At 65.5% G+C, this 22,953-nt stretch overlaps 1 protein-coding gene, 1 long non-coding RNA gene and 1 other non-coding gene across 5 annotated transcripts; all 3 read left to right on the top strand.

Moving 5' to 3' along the window:
- The first annotated feature begins 6,636 nt into the window (after window positions 1-6,636).
- On the top strand, window positions 6,637-8,025 carry LOC120758199 (uncharacterized). Of its 2 annotated transcripts, none has more exons than XR_005702804.1 (3): window positions 6,637-6,687; window positions 7,129-7,340; window positions 7,723-8,025. It is a non-coding gene; the product is annotated as an uncharacterized LOC120758199 (long non-coding RNA). The 2 variants fall into 2 exon arrangements; XR_005702807.2 differs by lacking the exon at window positions 6,637-6,687 and adding an exon at window positions 6,766-6,847.
- Window positions 6,913-7,041, top strand: LOC120764412 (small nucleolar RNA SNORA9). The gene has a single exon (XR_005704215.1). It is a non-coding gene; the product is annotated as a small nucleolar RNA SNORA9 (small nucleolar RNA).
- A 1,573-nt stretch (window positions 8,026-9,598) lies between the features above and the next one.
- PTPN23 (protein tyrosine phosphatase non-receptor type 23) lies at window positions 9,599-22,334 on the top strand. Of its 2 annotated transcripts, none has more exons than XM_058422947.1 (25): window positions 9,599-9,739; window positions 10,237-10,311; window positions 10,741-10,868; window positions 12,094-12,170; window positions 12,257-12,306; window positions 12,779-12,910; window positions 13,206-13,286; window positions 13,697-13,828; window positions 13,980-14,027; window positions 14,176-14,232; window positions 14,769-14,827; window positions 15,016-15,095; window positions 15,188-15,302; window positions 15,422-15,487; window positions 15,591-15,736; window positions 16,537-16,845; window positions 17,768-17,922; window positions 18,002-18,153; window positions 18,387-18,566; window positions 18,654-20,553; window positions 20,654-20,835; window positions 21,001-21,105; window positions 21,192-21,330; window positions 21,414-21,533; window positions 21,603-22,334. In XM_058422947.1, the coding sequence occupies exons 1-25, from the start codon at window positions 9,656-9,658 to the stop codon at window positions 22,149-22,151; spliced, it is 5,121 nt and encodes a 1,706-aa protein (XP_058278930.1). In that variant the 5' UTR covers window positions 9,599-9,655; the 3' UTR covers window positions 22,152-22,334. The 2 variants fall into 2 exon arrangements, with proteins under 2 accessions (XP_058278930.1, XP_039940213.1); XM_040084279.2 differs by having other exon boundaries at window positions 21,414-21,527; window positions 21,603-22,333.
- The last annotated feature ends 619 nt before the right edge of the window (window positions 22,335-22,953 follow it).

Below are 22,953 nucleotides of genomic sequence, written 5' to 3'. Positions count from 1 at the left end.
CCTCAGTGGCCAGACCAGCTGTCAGTTACAATTGTTTTCAGGTTAGAAATATGCAAACAAAGGGACAGAGAATGAAAAGCAAAGGATTTGTTTATGTTACATCTGTGGGAAAAGGTAGAAAACTGCTCTAATATCCTACAGTAACTAAAAGATCTGACTCAATTTATGAAATTCAAAAAGGCCTTAAAAACTCAGAAAAACCAGGGTGACAAGGAGATGCCCCAAGGAGTGTCACCCTGTTTTTTTCTGAGTTTTTTAAAGCCTTTTGATTGTTCATAAAATGGACTCAGACCTTTTAGCTACTGTACAATATTAGGAGCAGTTTCTGCCTTTTCTCACACGTGTAACAGAAACAAATCCTTTGTTTTTCATTCTCTGTCCTTTGTTTGCATATTTCTAACCTGAAAACAATTGTAACTGACGGCTGGTCTGGCCACTGAGGCTGAGAGGTGAAAACTCCAGAAGGCAATCTGTTACCCTGGTTTTTCTGAGTTTTTTAAAGCCTTTTGATTTTCATAAATGGAGTCAGATCTTTTAGTTACTGTACAATATTAGAGCAGTTTTCTACCTTTTTCCCACAGATGTAACATAAACAAATCCTTTGTTTTTCATTCCCTGTCCTTTGTTTGCATATTTCTAAGCTGAAAACAATTGTAACTGACAATTGGTCTGGCCATTTGGCTGAGGGGTGAAATCTCCAGAAGCCAACCCACAGCCAGACCCACAAATGTATAAAAAGTAAGAAATAAAACAAAGAGGCTCTCTCCGCCTGGATTCAGCTTTTGGGCTGGACGGAGAAACCTCTGCTCTGCGAAACCTCCTGACTGTGTGTGGCTGCTGTGTGTGTCTCGGTGACACCAACCCACAGCCAGACCCACAAATGTATAAAAAGTAAGAAATAACCAGGCAGAGGGGCTCTGGGCTGGGCTCAGCCTTGGCTCTCTCGGAGGAACTCTCTGCCCTGCGAATCTCTCGTCTCCGTGTGATTGCTTTGTGTGCCCGATCACAAAGGAGAACCGGAGACGGGTGAGAGCTGGGAACGTTCGCCCGGAAAAAGAGACGCTCCACGGAACGCTCAGAGCCCCTTCCAGCCCCAAGGGGGGACTGGGGAGAGCTGGGGAGGAGCTCTGGACAAGGGGTGTTGGAGCCCAGGGCATTCCTTTGGCTGCCCTGGAGGGTCAGGGACCTGGGCAGGGGGCTCTGGGACCCCAGCCCAGAGCTCAGAGAGACACTGGCTTTGGTCTCAGTCCATGGGAAAAACTTCCTACACTGAGAGAGGGTTTACAGACCACAAGAGTGTGAAAAATAGTAGTTTAGCTTATCACAGGGTGAGAAAATAGTATATTTAAGGTTTCTAGCATTGAAAGTGAATGGGGACAAGATGGAGAATTTGGGGCGTTGTCTCCTTCTCCTTCTCCTTCCCTCACTCCATTTCTGCATTGACGTGGCACAAAGTAGTTAGTGAGGATTGGGTCAGAGTAGAGATGACCTTTTTAGTAATAGTGATAGACATTGGTAATAAATAGTAAATAAAGAATACGTAGTAATTAGTATAAAAGATAAGGACAGCCCAGCTCGGGGGGGAGACGTGAGGAGTCCATGCAGCTGCAAACATCTTGTCGGACTCCGAGAAAATTGTAAGATAAGAAACAATAAACGAAGTATGCAACCTTGAAAAATCTAAACCTGAGAACTCCGTCTCTTCCTTCGGCTTGGCTCAGAGCTGTGCAGGGGAGCAAGGACCCTGAAACCACCTGAATGTCGGGGAAAGCCCCCGACATCTGGTGTCCCTGAGCGGGCAAAAGCCAAGGGGGAAGGGGCTCCCAGTGGGACATCGGCCGGGACAGCGGGGAGGAGCGCCCAAGGAGCGGGGCCCTGCTGGGTACCTTGACTTCCTTCTCGATGTAGTCGTGGAGCAGCAGGTCGGGCTCCACGCGGTCGGGAAGCGCCACCACCACGGTGTGCAGCGGCCGCCGCTCCGTCACCTTCTCCTGGGCCTTCTTATCCCGGCCCTTCTCCCCCTTCAGGAACACGCGCTTGAACGGGGACACGATTCCAGGCTGGGGAGAGCAGCGGGAGCGCCGGGATCAGGCTCACAGCCGGGCTGGAGCTGGGACCGGGGGCTCCGGCTCAGATTGGACCCCCCCAGTCCCACCCTGCTGGCTGTGCCCCACAGACAACGCCGGGTTTGGAGCTGTAAATCCATGAAAATCCACTCTTTTCTTTCCAGGGAAAGCCCTTTTCCTGGGACACAACACAAGTGCTGAATGTCCCCACTACCAAAATCGGGTGGTTTCTCCCCAGAGTCACCACGTTCAACCTTCCAGGTAAGAGAAATACAACTCTAAAGTACAACAATGCACTCCAGGTTGGATCCAGAGGGATTCTCCATGGTTTTGTACCTCCCTGAGGATCTGCTGGGCCAACTCAAGAAGGAATGCCAAAGAAACAAGCGGGAATTCTCCGAGCAGACCCCAAACAATAAGAAAATGACCCAGGAAGCGGATTCCCCCCGGAAAAGTGGGAAATTGCAAACCCTGAAGTGCCAGCTTTGGAAAACCACTGGAGCAAAACACTCCACAGGCTCCCAGGTGTCCTTTGGCACTGGCACGGGAATGCCACCTGGATCTCACCAAGCTCCACGCCGGATGAAAGACTGGGAACAGCCCCAAACTGCTCCAGTTCCAGCTTCAGCTGTTTGGAGCAGACAGTTCCGTGGCGGGATCCAGGAACTCCCTGGACATGTGACTCCAGTGTCCCATTCCCTGGTGGCCCCCGCTTCCCACCCTCGGGATAACCACATCCTGGCTGCCCTGACCCTCACGGCAAGGGAAAGGAACGTGGCATCTGAAGGGGCAGAGAACGAGCTCCCAACGGTGAATGAATTAAATATAGACCGAGGAAAAGCTCCTGGGACAACGGGAATTACCAGCTCACAAGGACATCGGGGACAGCCCGGCCTGGAAAAACACCCCTGGGATCAGGGAGATCGGGAACGAAGGGATCTTACAGGACAGAGAGGAAACGGCTCCACAGCCCCGCCTCAGGAGCAGCAGCGTGGGTTTCTGGGAAGCGTCCAGAAGGACCCCAAGATCCTCAACCACGACATCCCCTAATCCTGCCACGGGGCTGGGACTGTGGAGAGGAGGAAATCCTGGACACAACAGGTCTGTTTTCACCAGGAACCGAGATCTGGGGACGCCGGCCAATGCCTGAGGATGCCACAGGACTCCTTCAGAATCCAGGGCACAGCAACGCAGGAACGCGCCACCGGGACCGAGGCCGTTCCCAGACACTTCCCCCTGCAGCAGGCAGGATCCAGACCCGCCCCAATCCCAATCCCAATCCCAACCCCCTTGTCCCTGCAGGAGGGGCTGGATCCGTGGGGCTGGGACGGCTCCCTGCTGCCCTGGCTGTCCTGGGCAGGAGCTGGGGGCTCCAGGCCCGAGGCTGTGACGCAGCCTGGCACAGCTCCTGCTCTTGGGGGGGCAGCGCGGACCCCGGCACCCACCTCGTCCTCCATGGGATCCCCCGGAGAGCAGGGCCGCGCCGGGCCCTGGCGGGAGCGGGGAACGCTCCCCCGGGTTTGGGGGTGCCGGGAACGGAGGCGCTCGGGGCAGGAAGTGCCACCGCTTCCTCTGGCACACGTGACACACCGAGCAGGGGAGGGAGCGCGAGCCCGTTCCCTGCTGCGCCCCTAAACCCCTGCAGCGCCCCAAATCCTTCATCCTCTGCCCTTCCCACACCCAGGAGGGAAAGATCCCCGTGCCAAGGCAGGTTGAGCTCTGGTTTCTCCTCCAAGCTCAGAGCTGTTTTGTTCCGACACCCAGCTGGGTCCCGGGTGCTGCTCCCAGAGGTTTTTCCAATCCTAATGACCCCACAGTCTCCTAATGACCCCACAGTCTCCTAATGATCCCCCACTCCACTGAGGCCACGGGCTGTAAAGCTCCTCCCTGCCCAGAGCAGCTGTGGCTGCCCCTGGACCCCTGGCAGTGCCCAAGGCCAGGCTGGACAGGGCTTGGAGCAGCCTGGGATGGCGGAAGTTCCTCCACCAGCCCAATTCCCCATCTCCCAGCAAACAGCAGCACACCCCACAGCATGGACACCCCAAAATCCAGCTTATCCCAAAGAGCAGAGCGGCTCCAGCCCTGCAGCAGCTCCGGGGCCGCCTCTGGATCTCTCCAGCAGCTCCAGGTGTTGGAGCCAGGGCTGGAGCAGCTCTGCAGGTGGGGAATCACCTGAGGGGGCAGAATCCCCCACTTCCTGCTGCCCAGGGCTGGATATTCAGACAACAAAGGGATTTCCAGAAGAATTCTCCCCAAAGATGCAACTCCAAGCTCAGCAGCTCCAGGAGAAATGCTGAAGCAGCTGCTGGAAGAGGCAAATGGCACCAAGCTCAGTTTTCCAGGGCATCCCCGAGCTGGAAAAGCTGGGAATTTCACACTAGCAGCTGATGACACAGAGAATTCCCTCAGGGAAGCTGTGCAGGCTTTGGATAAACGCTGGCAGCCACGGATGGATTGTGGAGTCAGACCAGCAGGGAAATCATTCCCAGAGAATTCACCTCCACCCACTCTTCTTCCCAGGAATAAGCACGCTGGGAGCATCCATCCTCACCTGAGGCTGCAGCTGTGAATTCCCACGGAATTCCAGAATTCCGGCTGGATCCATCCCGCCTCACAAAACTTGTGGGAAAGGGTGTTTTATCCCAGGGCAGCTCCACCTTCCCACCGGGATAACCACGTGTGAGATCCAGGGAACTCCAGGGCTCCAGTTTAAACCAGGGCAGATTCTACCCAAAGCTGGACTCGGCCCCAAAGCCAGGCTGGGATTTTCCTCCTTCTCCCCACCAAACCCGTCCTGAGCTCCCTTTGGATCAGCACTGAGGGAACTCAATCCTTCAGCTCAGGATGCCGCTGAAAACGATCCCTGGAGCAGGAAAAGCAGGGAGAAGAGTTCTCCCTGCAGCTGGAACATGTGAGGAGCACACAGATGGATCTTCCCACCTCCGCAGCCAAATGCTCCGGGTTTAATGGTGACCCACAGGCAGCAGCTCCAAGGGTTAATTAACCCCAAAACAACGGGAAACTCTCCAGGATGGAGCCGGGGATGAGCTCAGGAGAGGCCAGGGCTCAGCCCTGCCCCAGAGGGACTCGGGGAGTTCCTGATCCACCGGGATCAGGGCAGGAGCGGCCACGGGGGAGTCCCAGGAGAGGAAAATGTGGGATCAGCCCTGGGAAAGGGCCAGAGGAGGGGCTGGGGATCACAGGGCAGACAAGTGGGATTATCCAGCTGGGATAACAGGGTTAGGGGGGCCAGCCCAGCGTGTCCCTGGGGAAGGGAGGAGGGAACCAGACAGGCTCTTCCCAGTGCCAGGACATCAATGCCCCAGGGACCGGGTGAGACACAACCCCCGAACCCCGGGAGCGGGATCATCCTGTCTCCGGGTGAGGAACTTCTCCTGCAGCGTCTCCTGGGGTCACCTCATGGCATCACGGGGCTTTCATTCCCAAACCTGACCGTCTGGGAAGCCTGCAGGGCAATTCCCAAAGAACTCCCACTCAGTTTTACCCATTCTGGTGGAAATGTTCTGCTCAGCTCCAGGCAGAGCTTCAGCAGGAACCCGCTGCCACCTCCCAGGCTCCCTGCGAGGCCGGGGACTCCCAAAACCCCCAGTTTCTCCCCCAAACCGTGGGATCAAAGCCATCCTCCCGCTCGGAGCAGCTCCGGCTGAGCCTCCCCCAGAGGACACAGAAATGGGCTGAAAGGAGGGAAATCAGGGCAACACGGGCACGGCTGCAGCTGCGGAGCCCCGGAGACACGAGAAAGGCACGAATCAATGGATCTATGAATTACATTAACTCGCAGCGGTAATAACTGAAATAAAAGAGCAAGCTGATAAAATTAATCGCTCCATAATTAACAACCCCATCAATCAGTGACCTTGTCAAAGCCCTCATCCACAGCGGGCGGTTTTGGGGTGGGGGCTCTGGGGAGGCCCCCGGGAAGGGGATGCGGGCGGACTCTCCCGGGAAGGGGCTCTGGGACAGCCCCGGGAGGGATCGGGCACCGCCGGGAGGGCTCCGGGCCGGGGGAGGGGGCGGCCCCCGCCCGGGCTGAGCCACCCCCGGGGGCCACAGCGCGACCCCCGGCTGCCGCTCCGCCCCCGGGCCCCGCTCTCACCTTCTTGCCCTTCTTGCCCTCCTCCTCCATGGCTCCGGCGGCGGCCCGGGCCCCCCCCGGGGCATCCCGGCCCGGGTGAGCGGCGGGGCCTCAACGCGCGGCGGCGGCGGCCATGGCCCGCCCGGTTCCCGCTCCAGCCCCGCCTCCCGATCCCGGTCCCGATCCCGATCCCAGTCCCGGTCCCGATCCCGGTCCCGGCGCCGCCTCAGCGCCCGCGGCACGGCCCCGCCGCCATCTTGGGCGGCGCCTTCCCGTGACGTCATCGTCCCGCCGCCGGGGGGAGACGAGCTCAGTGCGCCTGCGCCCGACTCTCCGCCCCGCAGGCCACGCCTCCCAAACCCACGCCCACCACACTGAGACCACGCCTTAATTGTGATGTCATCCGCCACCATGTTTGTGACCACGCCCCTCCCCTGCCCCGCCCACCGGGCTCTCCCTCCTTTCTGTGACGTCATCGGGAGGCGCCCGCTCTTTCAGCCATGGCCGCCGCCGTAGCAGCAGCAGGTGAGGGTGGGATCCCGGCCCGTGCGCATCCGCCTCCATCCGCCGCCATCCGCGGCCGGGGCCGCCACCGCGGGACCTCCGATGGTTCCTTGAGCCGCACCGATGGCTCCGGGCCCGCGCGGGATACAGCGCTTCCCGCCCATCCGGCCCCGCCGCGGTGGTGAGGGGCTGCCGGGGCTGTCCTGGGGTACTCCGGGGCATCGCGGTTCCCTCGGGAGCGTTTTCCCGCAGTCTCCAGCATGGGGGGGTCTCGCGTGGCCCCTGCCATTCCTGTAGCGCTGCCAGAACATCCCGGGGCCGTTTGAGGCCGCTCCCGGCGCTTCCCGGGGGCGGTTATAGAATCCCCGGACATGCCCGGGCTGGGTGGGACACGGGGGCACTGCGGGAGCCCGACACCCCCGGGCAGGGGGCCTGTGACATTCCTGCCCTGTCCCGTTCCAGGCTCCTGCTGCGAGGATCCAAAGGGCTTCGGGAAGCCACCAGGAAGAAGGAAATGGATTCAAGGGAGTTGCTGCCGTAATTAGCCCAATTCTGGTTAATTAAGGCTACCAGGGCCTCAGCCCCTTCTCTCCCAGGGCTGAAATTCCACGGGAATGCCGTGACCTGAGGCATGGAGCTCCACGGCAGGATTTATTTGCACACCACCTGCCCAGGTGAGGGTGTGCAGGGCTGGAATGGCACGGGAATGTCGGGGAGTTCGGCTCCTGGGAGCCTGGGCAGGCCCCGGTGTCACCGTGGGCTGCGGGGCCGCGTTCCTGGGCTGTCCCTGTGCCGTTCCTGGGGTGCCACCACGCTGGGGAGCCCAGGATCCCGGTGCCTGTGGCTCTTCCCGGGGCAGACTCCAGCGTGGGGGGGCCTGGCGTGGCTCCCACCATTCCTGCAGCGCTGCCAGAGCATCCCGGGGCCGTTTGAGGCCTCTCCCGGCACTTCCCGGGGGCGGTTATGAAACCCCGGACACCCCGGCCTGGGAGGGATGGGGAAAATGGGGGGGACAGGGACAGCAGGGCCGGTGACGTTCCTGCCCTTCCATTCCAGGCTCTCTCCGGGCTGATCCAGAGGGATTCAGGAGGCCGCCGGGAAGGAGAAAGTGTGTGCAGCGCTCCTGTCAGTGTAATTAACCCTGCTCTGGTTAATTAACACTGCCAGCACAGGGTGTGTGCTGGGTGTCACCTGCCAGGGCCTCAGCTCGTCCCACAGGGATTGTTCCAGTGGCTGCGTGTGGAAGGACAGGCTGGAGCAGCGTGGCAGATTCCCTGTGGAAGAACGAGGAGGATCCAGCCACGCCAAAATTGGGGAATTAAACACGAGCCCGTAGTTTGTCCATGTTCTGATTCCAAAGCTTTTTATTTCTTTCTGTTTCTGGTATAAAGGGATAAAAAAATGGGGATTCTGTGGGAGGGGAAGGAGACGGTCCGGGTGCTGGAGCAGAGATTCCCCAGGGGAGCAGGGACCCACCCCATGTCCCCAGGGTCACCTGGACTTGCTGTCCCCATGTCCCAGGCTCAGGTGGTCACGTTTCCCTGAACCCCAGTGTCCCAGGCTCAGGTGGCCCTGTTTCCCTGACCCACAGTGTCCCAATGTCCTTGTCCCCATGTCTCACCCAGGCTCAGATGGGCCTTGTGACCATGTTTACCTGAACTACAGTGTCCCAAAGTCCTTGTGTCCTGGTGTCCCCATGTCCCAGGCTCAGGTGGGCCCTGTGACCTTGTTTACATGAACTACAGTGTCCCAAAGTCCTTGTGTCCTGGTGTCCCCATGTCCCAGGCGGCCTCTGTGACCATGTTTCCCTGAACCACAGTGTCCCAATGTCTTTGTGTCCTGGTGTCCCCATGTCCCAGGCTCCGGTGGGCCCTGTGACCATGTTTACCTGAACTACAGTGTCCCAATGTCCTTGTGTCATCGTGTCCCCATGTCCCAGGCTCAGGTGGCCCTGTTTCCCTGAACCACAGTGTCCCCATGTCCCAGGCTCAGGTGGGCCCTGTGACCGTGTTTCCCTGACCCACAGTGTCCCAATGTCCTTGTCCCCATGTCCCAGGCTCAGGTGGCCTGTTTCCCTGACTCACAGTGTCCCCATGTCCCAGGCTCAGGTGGGCCCTGTGACCGTGTTTCCCTGACCCACAGTGTCCCAATGTCCTTGTCCCCATGTCCCAGGCTCAGGTGGCCCTGTGACCGTGTTTCCCTGACCCACAGTGTCCTTGTGTCCTTGTGTCCCGCTGTTCCCCTGTCCCCGTGCTCGTGTCCAGTGTCCCGGTGTCTGGTGCAGTGGCTGCTGGAGCAGGGACAGGGACACGCTGGAGGGCAGGGGCAATTCCCAAGTGGATGGATCTTGGAAGCTGCTCAGGAGCTGCTCCTGTACCAGAACCCACGAAACAGCTCCACTCGTGGCTCAGACAATTAAACGAATGGATCTGTTAATTAATGGAGCAGATAAAGACGTTAACGGGTTAAATACGTTATTGGAGTATTGTAGGACAAAACTCCTGTTCCTGATTGATCCACGTGGTTGGAACGTCCCTGCGACCACGGAGGCGTCCTGCAGCCCTGAATACAGAACACGACACTGCGGGGGCCGCGGGAGGTGGGGAGAGGGGTAATTAACGGGGTAATTAATTGCCGGCGCCCCGATAGGGGGAGCCCTGAAAGGACCAGGCATGGCCGGTTGCCATAGCAACCGCTTCCGGGGCGGGGCTTCCTGACCACGGCGCTCTCCTCCAATCAGCGGGCGAGGCGTCGCCATAGCAACAGCGCGTGTCCCGCCCCGGGTGGGCGCGGCCAGACTCCACCCCTCCGTTTAGGGGCGGGGCGTTGTCATGGAAACCAGCGCCAGGGGCGGGGCGTCGCCACGGCAACGGAGCCGGAAGTGTCGCGCGGACTCGGTGTCCCGTGAGCCCCCGCGCGCGGTTCCGGCGGGCCGGGCCGGGATCGGGATCGGGATCGGGGCCGGGGCCGGGGCCGGGATCGGGCCGGGATGGAGGCCGTGCCCCGCATGCCCATGATCTGGCTCGACCTCAAGGAGGCCGGGGAGTTCGCCTTCAACGCCGCCGTCAAGAAGGTGGGGCCGGGTCGGGCCGGCCCGGGGGGCTCGGGGCCTGCGAGGGGCCGGGCAGGGAGGCGGGCAGCTGTGGGCGCCTCTGGGGTGCCCCGGGAGGGGAACGCGGCGCTCGGGGTGCTTGGGGGTCAGGAGGGGGCTGTGAGCGGCCGGGACCCCCCGTTCCCGCGGCCGGCGCGTGTCCCTGCCGCCCCCGCGCTTAATTAGTCACTTCATTAAGGGCTGTAAGCCGGCTCCACCCGTGCCGGGCCTTCCCGTGCCGGGCAGCGCTCGGGGGCTCCTCGGCGGCTGTGCCGCTCCCCCCGCGGTCCCGGGAGCGTCCCCAGCCTGCCGGGCCGGGGGAGCCCTTCTCTCTGCCCAAATCTCCCTTTTCCGGCCTCGGCCGTTCCGTGATCCCGTTCCCCGAGCTGCCGTGGGTGTGGAACTCCTCCTCGGGAGCCGCCCCGGCCGTGTCCGGGGGCGGGAGGGGCTCGGGCCCCTCACCCTGTCCCCTTCCCCAGTTCGTCCTGAAGAACTATGGGGAGAACCCGGAGAGCTACAACGAGGAGCTGCGGAAGCTGGAGCTGCTCCGGCAGGTGAGGGGGACCCTCGGAGCCGCCCTGGGGGGCTCTGGGGTGGCTCTGCCGACCCCCACGGGACGGGGCCTCTCCTGCGTCCCTCGGAGCGGCCTTGGGTTGTTCCCAGTGACCGCAGGGCGAGGACAGCAGGGACAGCTCCTGGCGGTGACCCCGGGCTCCCCAAATGCCTGCTGGGGTGTCCCGGGCGCTGGGATTTCTCCTGAGGCGGGCAGGGAGCTCCGCGGGTGCTGCCGCTGTTCCCTGCTCTCCCGCTGAGCCCCTGCGGGCCGTGCCGGGGGTGCAGCGCCTCGCTGTCCCGCCCCGATCCCTCGGGGTCTGTTTTTGGGAGAGCGCGGCGGTTCCGGAGCTTTTCCCGGAGCCCGGCTCCATCCCGTCCCTGCCCGGAGCGTGTCCCCAGCGCCCGTGCCTCCTCCTCCTCCTCCCCAGAGCGCCGTCAGCGTTCCCAGGGACTTCGAGGGCTGCAGCACCCTGCGCAAGTACCTGGGGCAGCTGCATTTCCTGCAGAGCCGCATCCCCATGGGCGGCGGGCAGGACGCGGCCGTGCCCGTCACATGGTGAGGGAACGGGGATGGGGGAACTGGGGATTGGGAGTGGGGGAATTGGGATTGGGGGTGTGGGGAACTGGGATTGGGAATGGGGGAACTGGGATTGGGGGTGTGGGGATGGGGGAACTGGGATTGGGGGTGTGGGGATGGGGGAACTGGGATTGGGAATGGGGGAACTGGGATTGGGGGTGTGGGGATGGGGGAACTGGGATTGGGGATGGGGGAACTGGGATTGGGAATGGGGGAACTGGGATTGGGGGTGTGGGGATGGGGGAACTGGGATTGGGAATGGGGGAACTGGGGCTGGGGATGGGGGAACTGGGATTGGGAGTGGGGGAGCTGGGATTGGGGGTGTGGGGATGGGGGAACTGGGGATTGGGAATGGGGGAACTGGGGCTGGGGATGGGGGAACTGGGGATTGGGAGTGGGGGAACTGGGATTGGGGGTGTGGGGCTGGGGGTGTGGGGATCTGGGATTGGGAGTGGGGGAACTGGGGATGGGGGAACTGGGACTGGGGATGGGGGAACTGGGGATTGGGAATGGGGGAACTGGGACTGGGGGTGTGGGTATGGGGGAATCTGGGATGGGGGATGTGGGATTGAGGATCTTCAATCGAGGCTGGGGGATTTGGGACTGGGGGTGGGGGAACTGGGGATTGGGAATGAGGGAACTGGGGATTGGAGATCCGGGATTGGGGAACTGGAATTAGAGAACTGGGATGGGGGATTGGGGCACTGGGGATCTGGGGATTGGGGAACTGGGATGGAGAATGTGGGATTAAGGATCTTGGATTGAGGCTGGGGGATTTGGGACGGGGGATTTGGGACTGGGGATGGGGGGATCCAGGGTGGGGATCTGGGGATGGAGGAGCTGCGGGTTGAGGAACTGGGATGAGGGATCTGGGATTGGGGATTTGGAGATTGGGGATGCTGGGATGGGGGATCTGGGGATTTGGGATGCTGGGATGGGTATCTGGGGATTTGGGATGCTGGGACGGGTATCTGGGGATTTGGGATGCTGGGGTGGGGATGTGGGATGGGGCACTGGGATGGAGGGCTGAGCCGGGCAGGGTGTGGCCATCCCCGTTCCCTGGGCAGGGGCTGCTCCAGGACCCCCTGGGGAGTGTGGTCCTGCCCGGGGGGGTCCCAGGGGACCTTTGGGGAACGGGGCTCCCGGTAAGTTCTCCTCCTGGGAGAATCCCTGCGTGCTCCCTGTCCTGTTCCCTTCTGCCCAGGACTGAGATTTTCTCGGGCAAGGCGGTGACACATGAGGACATCAAGTACGAGCAGGCCTGCGTCCTCTACAACCTGGGTGAGCTCCCTCACTCCCGCAGCTTTGGGGCTCCCGGGGGGGGTCTGGGGGGTCCCTGCCCCGCTGAGCCCCCCCTGTCCCCACAGGAGCTCTGCATTCCATGCTGGGAGCCATGGACAAGCGGGTGTCCGAGGAGGTAAGGAGCCCTCGGTGCTGGGGGCAGGTGACACCGGGGCAGTGTCAGCTGGGTGTGACAGGGCAGGGACAGGTTTGGGGTCTCAGCTGGGGGGCACTGAGGGGCTGGAGCGGGCCTGGAGAGCTGGGGGAGGGCTGGAGCACCAGGAGGGGCTGAGGGGACTCAGGAGGGGACAGCCAGGGGGTCGGGCTCTGGGAACAGGGAACAGGGACAGGAGCAGAGGGAACGGCCTCAGCCTGGGCCAGGGGAGGTTTAGTTGGATTTTGGGAACAATTCCTTCCCTGAAAGGGCTCTCCAGCCCTGGCACAGCTGCCCAGGGCAGGGGTGGAGTCCCCATTGCTGGAGGGATTTAGAAACCCTGTGGATGTGGCACTTGGGGACATGGCCTGTGGTGGCCTTGGCAGCGCTGGGGGCTGGGTGGGCTTAGACATCTGAGAATTCTTTTCCAAGCCCAACAATTCCATCCCCTCAGGGCATGAAGGTTTCCTGCACCCACTTCCAGTGTGCTGCTGGTGCCTTCACCTACCTGCGGGATCACTTCCCACATTCCTACAGCGTGGACATGAGCCACCAGATCCTCAGCCTCAACATCAACCTCATGCTGGTAGGGACTGGGAGCACTGGGGACAGTCAGTGTGTCCCTGGGGTCCCCTGTGCGTCCGGGGAGACGGGACCCCGGTGTCCCAGGGGGGTTTGTGGGGTCTGGGCTCTCTCCCTGTGGGGGGAAGGAGATTTTGGGGACGGGGGAAGGCTCAGTGCCGTTCCTGGGCTCTCCGAGCACCCTCAGGGCTGGAGTTCCCTGTGCCATGGGAAAGGGGCCGGAGCCCGAGGGTCCTGCCAGGGGTCTGGGCTGTCCCGAGGGCTGGGGATGCTGACGGTTCCTCTCTTGTCCCTGGCAGGGCCAGGCACAGGAGTGTCTCCTGGAGAAGTCCATGCTGGACAACAGGAAGAGCTTCCTCGTGGCCCGGATCAGTGCCCAGGTGAGCTCCAGGAGCTGCTCCAGGAGCTGCTCCCAGCACGGCCCTGCTCCCCCTGCGCCGGGATCAGGAGCTGCACAGGGACTGGGGACAGGGGCTGGAGGGACAGGACACAGGGAATGGCTCCCGCTGCCAGGGGCAGGGATGGATGGGAGATTGGGAAGGAATTCCTGGCTGAGAGGTGGGAGAGGGGCTGGGATGGGATTCCCAGAGCAGCTGTGGCTGCCCCTGGATCCCTGGCAGTGCCAAGGCTGGGCCTGGAGCAGCCTGGAGTGGTGACAGTCCCTGGCTGTGGTCCCAAACACATCCCTGAGCTCCCCACAACCGTTCCTCTGGCTGATCCGAGTCCTTGGGCTGCTGATTCCCCCTCGCTGCCTGCCCTGGTTCCCCTGGGGTCTGGAATCCTTCCGTAGGTGGTGGATTACTACAAGGAGGCCTGCCGGGCTCTGGAGAACTCGGAGACGGCCTCGCTGCTGGGCAAGATCCAGAAGGACTGGAAGAAGCTGGTTCAGATGAAAATCTATTACTTTGCTGCCGTGGCCCACGTGAGTGGGGGGAACTGGGCTGGGGGGCTGTGCCTGCGCTCCCATCCCACCTCAGGATGCTCCTGCCAGCTCCGCAGCAGCCCTGGCCGATCCCTGGGGTTTTCCTCCCCCTCCCTGGAGCTGCAGAGCTCTGATCCCGGTTTTCTTCCAGCTGCACATGGGGAAACAGGCCGAGGAGCAGCAGAAGTTTGGGGAAAGGGTAAGTGGGGCCGTGTCATCCCCTTTCATCCCCTCCAGCCTCTGGATCTGGGTCCTGGGAAGGGGCTGGCTGCTGGAAGAGGCCGGGTAGCCCTGTGTCCCTGTGCGGGGGCAGCACGGTGCCTGTCCCAATTCCCGCTCGCCCGCAGGTCATCTACTTCCAGAGCGCCCTGGACAAGCTCAACGAAGCCATCAAGCTGGCCAAGGTGCGTTCCTGCCCTCCGGGGCCGCCAGGAGGAGGAGGAGGAGGAGGATTGGGACGGGATCCGGGGGCTCAGCTGTGATTGGGATACGCAAAGCAATCACACGTAGAGGAGAGATTTCGCAGGGCAGAGAGTTCCTCCGAGAGAGCCCAGGGCTGAGCCAAGGCTGAGCCAAGCCCAGAGCCCCTCTGCCTGTTTATTTCTTACTTTTTATACATCTGTGGGTCTGGCTGAAGATTGGCTTCTGGAGTTTTCACCCCTCAGCCAAATGGCCAGACCAGCCGTCAGTTACAATTGTTTTCAGGTTAGAAATGTGCAAACAAAGGACAGAGAATGAAAAACAAAGGATTTGTTTATGTTACATGTGTGGGAAAAGGTAGAAACTGCTCCTAATATTGTGCAGTAGCTAAAAGGTCTGACTCCATTTTCTGAACAATCAAAAGGCTTTAAAAAAGCTCAGAAAAACCAGGCTGACACTCAGCCGCCTCCAGGCCTGTCCGGGGGCGCTCCCACAGCGCTTCCCACTCTCAATCCCGCAGGGCCAGCCCGAGAGCGTGCAGGAGGCCCTGAGGTTCACCATGGATGTCATCGGCGGGAAGTGAGTTCCCGGGGCGCCTCCGTGCTGTGCCAGGGTGGGGAATGCCAGGCAGGGAGCCTGGGAGCGTTCCCGGCCCCGTGGGCGGGTGGCGGCCGCCGTGCGAATCCCTGCGGCCATCCCAGCGGGGCTGAGCCCCTCGGGAGCGAGCTCTGGGAGCCGGGACCGCCAGCCGCTCCTTCCCTTCCCAGGTACAATGCGGCCAAAAAGGACAACGACTTCATCTACCACGAGGCCGTGCCCGCGCTGGACGCCCTGCAGTCCGTCAAAGGTCGGGGCGGGGGGCTTTGGGACCCCCGGGGACGGGACCCGCTGGGGCCCAGCGGACTGGGGAGCGGTGCCAGCCCGGGCTGTGCCCCTCAGGTGCCCCCCTGGTGAAGGCTCTGCCCGTCAACCCCACGGACCCCGCGGTCACCGGCCCGGACATCTTTGCCAAGCTGGTGCCCATGGCTGCCCACGAGGCCTCGTCCCTGTACAGGTGTGTGCAGGGCTCTGGCCGTGATGGGGCGATGGGATGGAGCGGGGGGTGCGCAGCCTGGTGGGCATTTCCCTGCACTCACAGAACGTTCTGTTCTGTTCTGTTCTGTCCCGTCCCAGCGAGGAAAAGGCCAAACTGCTGCGGGATGTGATGGCCAAGATCGAAGCCAAGAACGAAGTGCTGGAGTACGTGAGGGGCCCGGCCCTTCTGCCCCACGGGGTCCCGGAGCTCCCGAGCCTCTGCCGGGGGCACGGTGCCACCCCTCAGGGGCCCCTCTGTGTCCCACAGCCAGTTCATGGACTCCATGCAGCTGGACCCCGAGACCGTGGACAACCTGGACATGTACAACCACATCCCGCCCGTGCTGATGGAGAAATGCGCCGCGCTCAGCGTGCGCCCCGACACCGTCCGCAACCTCGTCCAGTCCATGCAGGGTGAGGGCTCCGGGACACCGGGGCTGGGGGGCCTGGGGCTGGCACTGCCCCCTGCTTGGGGATCCTGGAGATCTTGGGGGGCCTGGGGCTGGCACTGCCCCCTGCATGGGGATCATGGGTGTCCTGGGGCTGGCATTGCCCCCTGCATGGGGATCCTGGGGCTGGCACTGCCCCCTGCATGGGGATCCTGGAGATCTTGGGGGGCCTGGGGCTGGCACTGCTCCCTGCATGGGGATCCTGGGGCTGGCACTGCTCCCTTCCTGGAGATCCTGGGTGTCCTGGGGCTGGCACTGCCCCCTGCCTGGGGATCCTGGGGCTAGCACTGCTCCCTTCCCAGGGATCCTGGAGATCCTGGGGGGCCTGGGGCTGGCACTGCCCCCTGCATGGGGATCCTGGGGGTCCTGGGGCTGGCACTGCTCCATTCCTGGAGATCCTGGGGCTGGCACTGCCCCTGCCTGGGGCTGGCACTGCCCCCCTGCATGGGGATCATGGAGATCTTGGGGGGCCTGGGGCTGGCACTGCCCCCTGCCTGGGAATCCTGGGGGGCCTGGGGCTGGCATCCCTCCCTGCCCACGGTGTTGGGAATGTTCTCAGCGCTGGCTGGTTCTGTACTGGCATAAACTCCAGAATCCCAGAGCACTTTCCCTGCTGGATGGGAGCGGGGTGCGCTGGGGCCCGGCGTCCCACGCTGCGTCCCTTTGCTCTGGCTGCCCACGGCCGGGTTTATTCCCGGAGCCGCCGCGTCCGTGCCTGGCTCCGGCAGGCTCCACCCCAGCAACGCCCCCCCCGTGTCCCCCCAGTGCTCTCTGGGGTCTTCACGGACGTGGAGGCGTCGCTGAAGGAGATCCGGGACCTGCTGGAGGAGGACGAGGCGCAGGAGCGGAAGCTGCAGGAGCTGCTGGGGAGGGTCCCGCCGGCGCCGGCGTCGCCCCCGGGGCTGGCCGAGGTCAGCAAGGAGTGCTCCAAGTACCTGGAGCTGCACGAGAAGGCGAGCTTCACCAACACCGAGCTGCACCGCGCCATGAACCTGCACCTGGGCAACCTGCGCCTGCTCGGCGGCCCCCTGGAGCAGGTCCGGGCCGCGCTGCCCGCCCCCGCGCTCTCCGAAGGTGAGTCCTGCCTGGGGCTGGGCGGTGCCCCTTGTGTCCCCAGGGGCTGGCAGTGTCCCACCTGTGTCCCTTGTGTCCCCTATGGGCTGCCAGTGTCCCAGGCTGTGTCCCTTGTGTCCTTCCAGGGGCTGGCAGTGTCCCAGGCTGTGTCCCTTGTGTCCCCTCAATCACTGGCAGTGTCCCAGGCTGTGCCCCTTGTGTCCCCAGGGGCTGGCAGTGTCCCAGGCTGTGTCCCTTGTGTCCTTCCAGGGGCTGGCAGTGTCCCAGGCTGTGTCCCTTGTGTCCTTCCAGGGGCTGCCAGTGTCCCAGGCTGTGCCCCTTGTGTCCTTCCAGGGGCTGGCAGTGTCCCAGGCTGTGTCCCTTGTGTCCCCTCAATCACTGGCAGTGTCCCAGGCTGTGTCCCGTGCATCCCCTCAGTCACTGGCAGTGTCCCAGGCTGTGTCCCTTGTGTCCCCCCAGGCGCTGGCAGTGTCCCAGGCTGTGTCCTGTGTGTCCCCAGGGCACTGGCAGTGTCCCAGGCTGTGTCCCTTGTGTCCTTCCAGGGGCTGCCAGTGTCCCAGGCTGTGTCCCTTGTGTCCTTCCAGGGGCTGGCAGTGTCCCAGGCTGTGTCCCGTGTGTCCCCTCAATCACTGGCAGTGTCCCTGGGCTGTGTCCCTTGTGTCCCCTCAATCACTGGCAGTGTCCCAGGCTGTGTCCCTTGTGTCCTCAGGCGCTGGCAGTGTCCCTGGCCTGGGGGCTGGGCTGTGCCCCTGGCGGTGCCCGTGTGTCACCTGGCACTGTCTGTGTCCGTGGGGTCCCCAAGGGAGCGTGCAGAGGGGGTCCTGTGTGGGGACAGAGGGGACAGAGGGGACAGGGGCTGTCCCCGAGCCCAGGTGGCCCCGCAGCCCCCTCCCCACGGTTCCTGACCCCGCCCCGCCCGCAGAGGACAAACAGGTGCTGCAGAACCTGAAGCGCATCCTGGCCAAGGTGCAGGAGATGCGGGACCAGCGGCTGTCCCTGGAGCAGCAGCTGCGGGAGATGATCCAGAAGGACGACATCACCTCCTCGCTGGTCACCGCCGACCGCTCCGAGATGAAGGTGGGCGTGGGGACCCCCCGCGCCCCTCCCCGGGGCCGCTCCGCCCCGGCGCCCCGCCGACCCTGCCCTGTCCCAGCAGAAGCTCTTCGAGGAGCAGCTGAAGAAGTACGACCAGCTGAAGGTGTACCTGGAGCAGAACCTGGCCGCCCAGGAGAACGTGCTCAAGGCCCTGACCGACGCCAACGTCAAATACGCGGCCGTGCGCAAGGCCCTGGCCGAGGTGGAGCACAAGTGAGCGAGGAAGGGGGGGCCCGGTGCCCTGGGGGGGTCTCAGTGCCCAGGAGCAGCCCCCTGGGACGGGTGTGGGGCCACCACCAGCTCCCGTCCCGCCCCACTGCTGGCTGAGGTGGCTTTGTCCTGTCCTTGTGCCCGTGCCAGTGCAAACCGGAGGGTCCCGCAGGTGCCCGGAGCCGGGTGCCCACCCTCGCGCTGGCGCTGAGCCCCTCCGTGCCCCTCTGTCCCAGGTGGAACACCACCGTGCAGACCCTGGTGGCCTCCTACGAGGCCTACGAGGACCTGATGAAGAAGTCCCAGGAGGGGAAGGATTTCTACACGGACCTGGAGGGGAAGGCGGCCAAGCTGCTGGAGCGGGCGCGGGCGGCGTGCCAGGCCAGCGAGGCGCACCGCCAGCAGCTGCTGGAGAGGTGGGTGGGCACCGAGACCCCCGGGGAAGCTCCGGGGGCAGCGGGGGGCAGCGCCCGGCCCCACGCTGAGCCCCCCGCTCCCCGCAGGGAGCTGAAGAAGCAGCCGCCCCCCCGGCCCACAGCCCCCAAGCCCCTGCTGCAGAAGAAGCCCCCGGACGAGGCCGGGGGCCCCGAGGCCGCCGAGCTGGGCTCGCTGGTGCTGCCGGAGCTGCCGGAGGAGCTGCGGAGCCTCCCCCCGGAGCTGCTGCCCGCGCCCCTGGGCCAGCTGCCCGCCCCGGCGCTGGCCGCCCTGGCCGGGGGGCTGCGGCCCCCCGAGCCCTACATGCTGCCGGGGGGAGCGGCCGGCGTCCCGCTGCCCCCCGCGCCCCCCTTCCCGGGGCACTACCCCCTGCCCGGGGCTCCCGCCGCCCCCGGCTCTTTCCCCGCCGCCGCGGGGGTCCCGGCGCCGCTCCTGCAGCCCTCGGCCCCGGCCGGGCCCGTCCCCAGCTCCGCCGCCGCTCAGCTCTTCCCGGCCGCGGCCCTGATCCGCGGCGCGGCCCAGCCGGGTTTCGGGGGCGCCCCGCAGCCGCCGCCGCCCCGCTCGTCCCCGCAGCACGGGCCCCTGCCCGCCCCCGCCTACGGCCCGGGCCCGCTGCGGCCGCCCCCGCCCGGGGCCGCCGCCGCACGGCCGGGGCCGGGGGGCCACGAACCCCCGGGCACGCGTCCGGCCACCACCACGGTGGACAGCGTCCAGGCGCCCATCTCCAGCTGCTCCGTGCCCCCCCGGGGACCCCCGGGCCCCTTCCTGCCCCCGCAGCACCCGGGGGGACCCGCGGCTCCGTTCCCCTACGGCGCGGGGGGGGTTCGGCCCTTCGGGGCGCCGCCTCAGGCCCCCTTTTCCCCGGCGCAGCCCTTCGCGCAGGGCCCGCAGCGGTTCCCGCCGGGCCCCTTCCTGCCCCCGGGCCCGGCCCAGGCCGCCCTGCCCTTCCAGCGGCCCCCCCGAGCCCCGCTGGCCCCCCCGGCCCCGTTCCCCCAGCAGCCCTTCGCCGCCGCGGGGGCCCCGCTGCCCGCCCAGCTCTACCGGCTCCCCGGGCAGGACCAGCTGCCCCCCGCGGGCCTCGCCCCGCACCCCGGCGCCGTGCCCTTCCCCGGGACCCCCGCCCAGAGCGGCGCCCCGGCCCTGGGGGTGCTCCGGCCGGTGCCGCCCGCGTCCCCCGCCCTGCCCTTCTGCCCCAGCCCGGCCCCCGCCGGCGCCCAGCTGCCCCCCGGGACCGTGGCCATGGGTCCCCCCGCTCCCGCCCCGCCCAGCCAGGCTCCTTCCCCCGGCCCCGGCGTGGTGCCGGTCCCGTCCCCGGCCCCGTCCCCGGCCCTGCCCGTGCAGCCGCGGCCGCCCTCCGCGCTGCCCCCGCCGGGCTCCGGGGACGCGGCGTTCCCCCGGCAGAGCCCCTGCCCCGCCGACCTGCTGTCGTCCAGCCCCGAGAGCCATCCCGGCGGCTCGGCCGCGCCCGGGGGGCTCCTGCAGCCCACCAAGGCGGGGCCGCAGGAGGGGCAGCGGCCCCGGGCCGTGCAGCTCATCGAGGCCGACCCGTACGCGGAGCCCGAGCGCGTCCGGCGGCTGCTGGCGGAGCTGGAGCGGTTCCGCGGCCAGGCCGAGCGGCTGGAGCGGCCCTCGCCCGGCGGCGGCTCCGAGCTGGACGCGCTCTGGAGGGAGCTGCAGGAGGCCCAGGAGCGCGACGCCCGGCAGCGCTCCATCGCCATCGCCCGCTGCTACTCCATGAAGAACCGGCACCAGGACATCATGCCCTACGACCGCAACCGCGTCGTGCTGCGCTCGGGCAAGGACGACTACATCAACGCCAGCCGCGTGGAGGACCTGTCCCCGTACTGCCCCGCCCTGATCGCCACCCAGGCCCCGCTGCTCGGCACCGCCGCCGACTTCTGGCTCATGATCTACGAGCAGAAGGTGTCCGTGGTGGTGATGCTCGTGTCCGAGCAGGAGCTGGACAAGGTGCGTCCCGTCCCGTCCCGGCCGCGGGCGGGTGTCGGCGGGCCCGGGGCTGCCCGGGCTGCGCTGACGGCCCGTCCCGTCCCGTCCCGTCCCGCGGCAGAAGGTGCTCCGGTACTTCCCGTCGGAGCGGGGCCAGCCCGTGGCGCAGGGCCCGCTGACCGTGGTGCTCACCAGCCTGCGAGCGGCCCCCACGCACGTGGAGCGGATGCTGACGCTGCAGTACCGGGACCAGAGCCTCAAGCGCACCGTGGCGCACCTGCAGTTCACCTCCTGGCCTGAGCTGTACGCGAGGGGACGAGGGGGGGGCTCGGGGGGGCCCTGATCCTCTGCGGGGGCAGTCCCGGGACCTCAGCTCCGGGGCTGGGGAGGGAGTTTGGGCGGCCCCGAGCCGTCCGGGGTGGGGCTGAGGCCGGAGAGAGCCCCGCAGAGCGTGTGCTCCCCTCCCAGGGGCCTGCCCGAGAGCAAGGGGAGCCTCCTGCGCTTCATCCAGGAGGTGCACGGCCACTACCTGCACCAGCGCCCGCTGCACACCCCCGTCGTGGTGCACTGCAGGTGAGCGGGCCCGGGGGGCTCCGGGCCGGGGGAGGGGGGCTCCCCGCGTCTCCGGGGCCCGTCACGGCTCGGGGGTCTCTCCGCAGCTCCGGCGTGGGCCGCACCGGCGCCTTCTGCCTGCTGTACGCCGCCGTGCAGGAGGTGGAGGCCGGCAACGGCATCCCGGACCTGGCGCAGCTGGTGAGGAGGATGCGGCAGCAGCGCAAGCACATGCTGCAGGAGAAGGTACCGCGGGGAGGGCCGGGGCGCGGGGGGCACGGGCCGCGGCCCCCCCCCGGGCCTCACCGCCTCCCCTCCCTCCCCTGCAGCTGCACCTCAAGTTCTGCTTCGAGGCCGTGCTGCTCCACGCCGAGCAGGTGCTGCTGCGCCACGGCGTGGGCGGCCCCGGCCCGGCCAAGCCCCCCACCAGCGCCTCTCCCAAGGTGGGTGTCGGGGGGTGCGGGGGGCTTTTGGGGAGCCCTGCCAGCCGCAGGGCTCAGCGGGCCGCTGTCCCCCAGCTGTACTTGCAGCAGGACCCGCAGGACCTGGTGCTGGGGGGGGACGTGCCCATCAGCTCCATCCAGGCCACCATCGCCAAGCTCAGCGTCAAAGCGGGGGGGCCCAGCGCCGAGCCCGCGGAGGGCTGCGGGGGGGAGCCGGCCCCCAACCCCGCCCCGGACCCCGCGGCTCCCGAGGCGCCTGCGGTGGTTCCTGACGGCGTCGTGGACGGTGTGGGTGCCCCCGAGGCCGAGCTGCCCGTCCCCGAGGCACCGGCTGACACCGAGAGCAGCAACCACGTGCGGGGGGAGAGCCCCGAGGGGCCGGCGGAGCAGCCGCAGCCCCCCGCGGCCCCCCCGGCCCCCTCCTCCTCCTCCTCGTCCTCGCTGGAGCTCTTGGCCTCGCTGACGCCCGAGGCCTTCAGCCTGGACGCGTCCCTCAAGGGCAAGCAGCGCATGAACAAGCAGAACTTCCTGCAGGCACAGCCGGGCGAGGGGCTCCGGGGGCCCCGGCCCAGCGACGACCCCCTCAGCATGCTCGACCCCCTCTGGACCCTCAACAAGGCCTGAGAGGGGCGGGGGCCCCCCCGGCCCCCAGCCCCGCTTCGTCTGACTCCGGGTAGAACTGACTTTTTCAGCTCTTTGCTACTAAAATAAAGCGAGTTTATCTGCAGGGCCGGCCCCTGGTGCCGCCGGGAGAGGGGCTCGGGTTAGTTCCGTTTAATGGAGGTTCCTGCGCACGTTATAAAACACGATCGGTACAAAAAGCGTCCCCTGTACAGCACAAAGGTACAGCTGGGCGAAGGCCACCCGCGGGGGGCCGGGCCGGGGTCGCGGGGGTCCCCCCTGCCCCGGGCCGGCGCCGCCTCTACAATCACCGGGGGTCAGGAACGGGGGGGCTGGAGCCGGGCCCGGGGCGGCCGGGAGCGGGGCGCAGCCGCCGGGAGCGGAGCGGAGCCGCCGGGAGCGGAGCGCAGCCGCCGGGCCGTGCTCGGGGAGAGCCCCGGCTGCTCGGGGAGAGCCCCGGGTGCTGCCGCGGCCCCGCCGTGACCCCCTCGGGCCCATCCCAGCGCCCGCTCCGCCCGCGCCCAACCTGAGAAAAAACCTCCTCTGGCCCCGCGGCGGGAGCGGGAGGAGGAGGAAGGAAGAGGAAGGAGGGGAGGAAGAGGACGAGGCAGAGGAAGGTGCTATTGCTGCAGGAGGCGCAGGAGGGAGCCGGGCAGGGCAGCTGTGCCAGGGCACGGCAAGGACAGCACTGCCGGGGCTGGACCCCCGCGCCCCCCGCCCCAATAAATAACTATTTACAGCGTATAAATAAATAGGGTGGGGGCAGCTGCGGCCCCGGGCGGGGCCCTGCCGAGCCCTAAGGCAC

Source organism: Hirundo rustica, chromosome 1 (genome assembly GCF_015227805.2).
Source record: "Hirundo rustica isolate bHirRus1 chromosome 1, bHirRus1.pri.v3, whole genome shotgun sequence".
NCBI classification, from domain to species: Eukaryota; Metazoa; Chordata; class Aves; order Passeriformes; family Hirundinidae; genus Hirundo; species Hirundo rustica.
The sequence above is the reverse complement of the archived record's forward strand: the minus strand, read 5'-3'. Positions and strand labels throughout refer to the sequence as shown.

Coding starts and splice junctions, on each gene's coding strand:
- PTPN23 (XM_058422947.1), top strand. CDS start 9,656: ATGGAGGCCGTGCCCCGCATGCCCATGATCTGGCTCGACCTCAAGGAG. Junction 13,829..13,979: donor ACTTTGCTGCCGTGGCCCAC/GTGAGTGGGGGG, acceptor GTTTTCTTCCAG/CTGCACATGGGGAAACAGGC. Junction 15,488..15,590: donor GCCAAGAACGAAGTGCTGGA/GTACGTGAGGGG, acceptor TGTGTCCCACAG/CCAGTTCATGGACTCCATGC.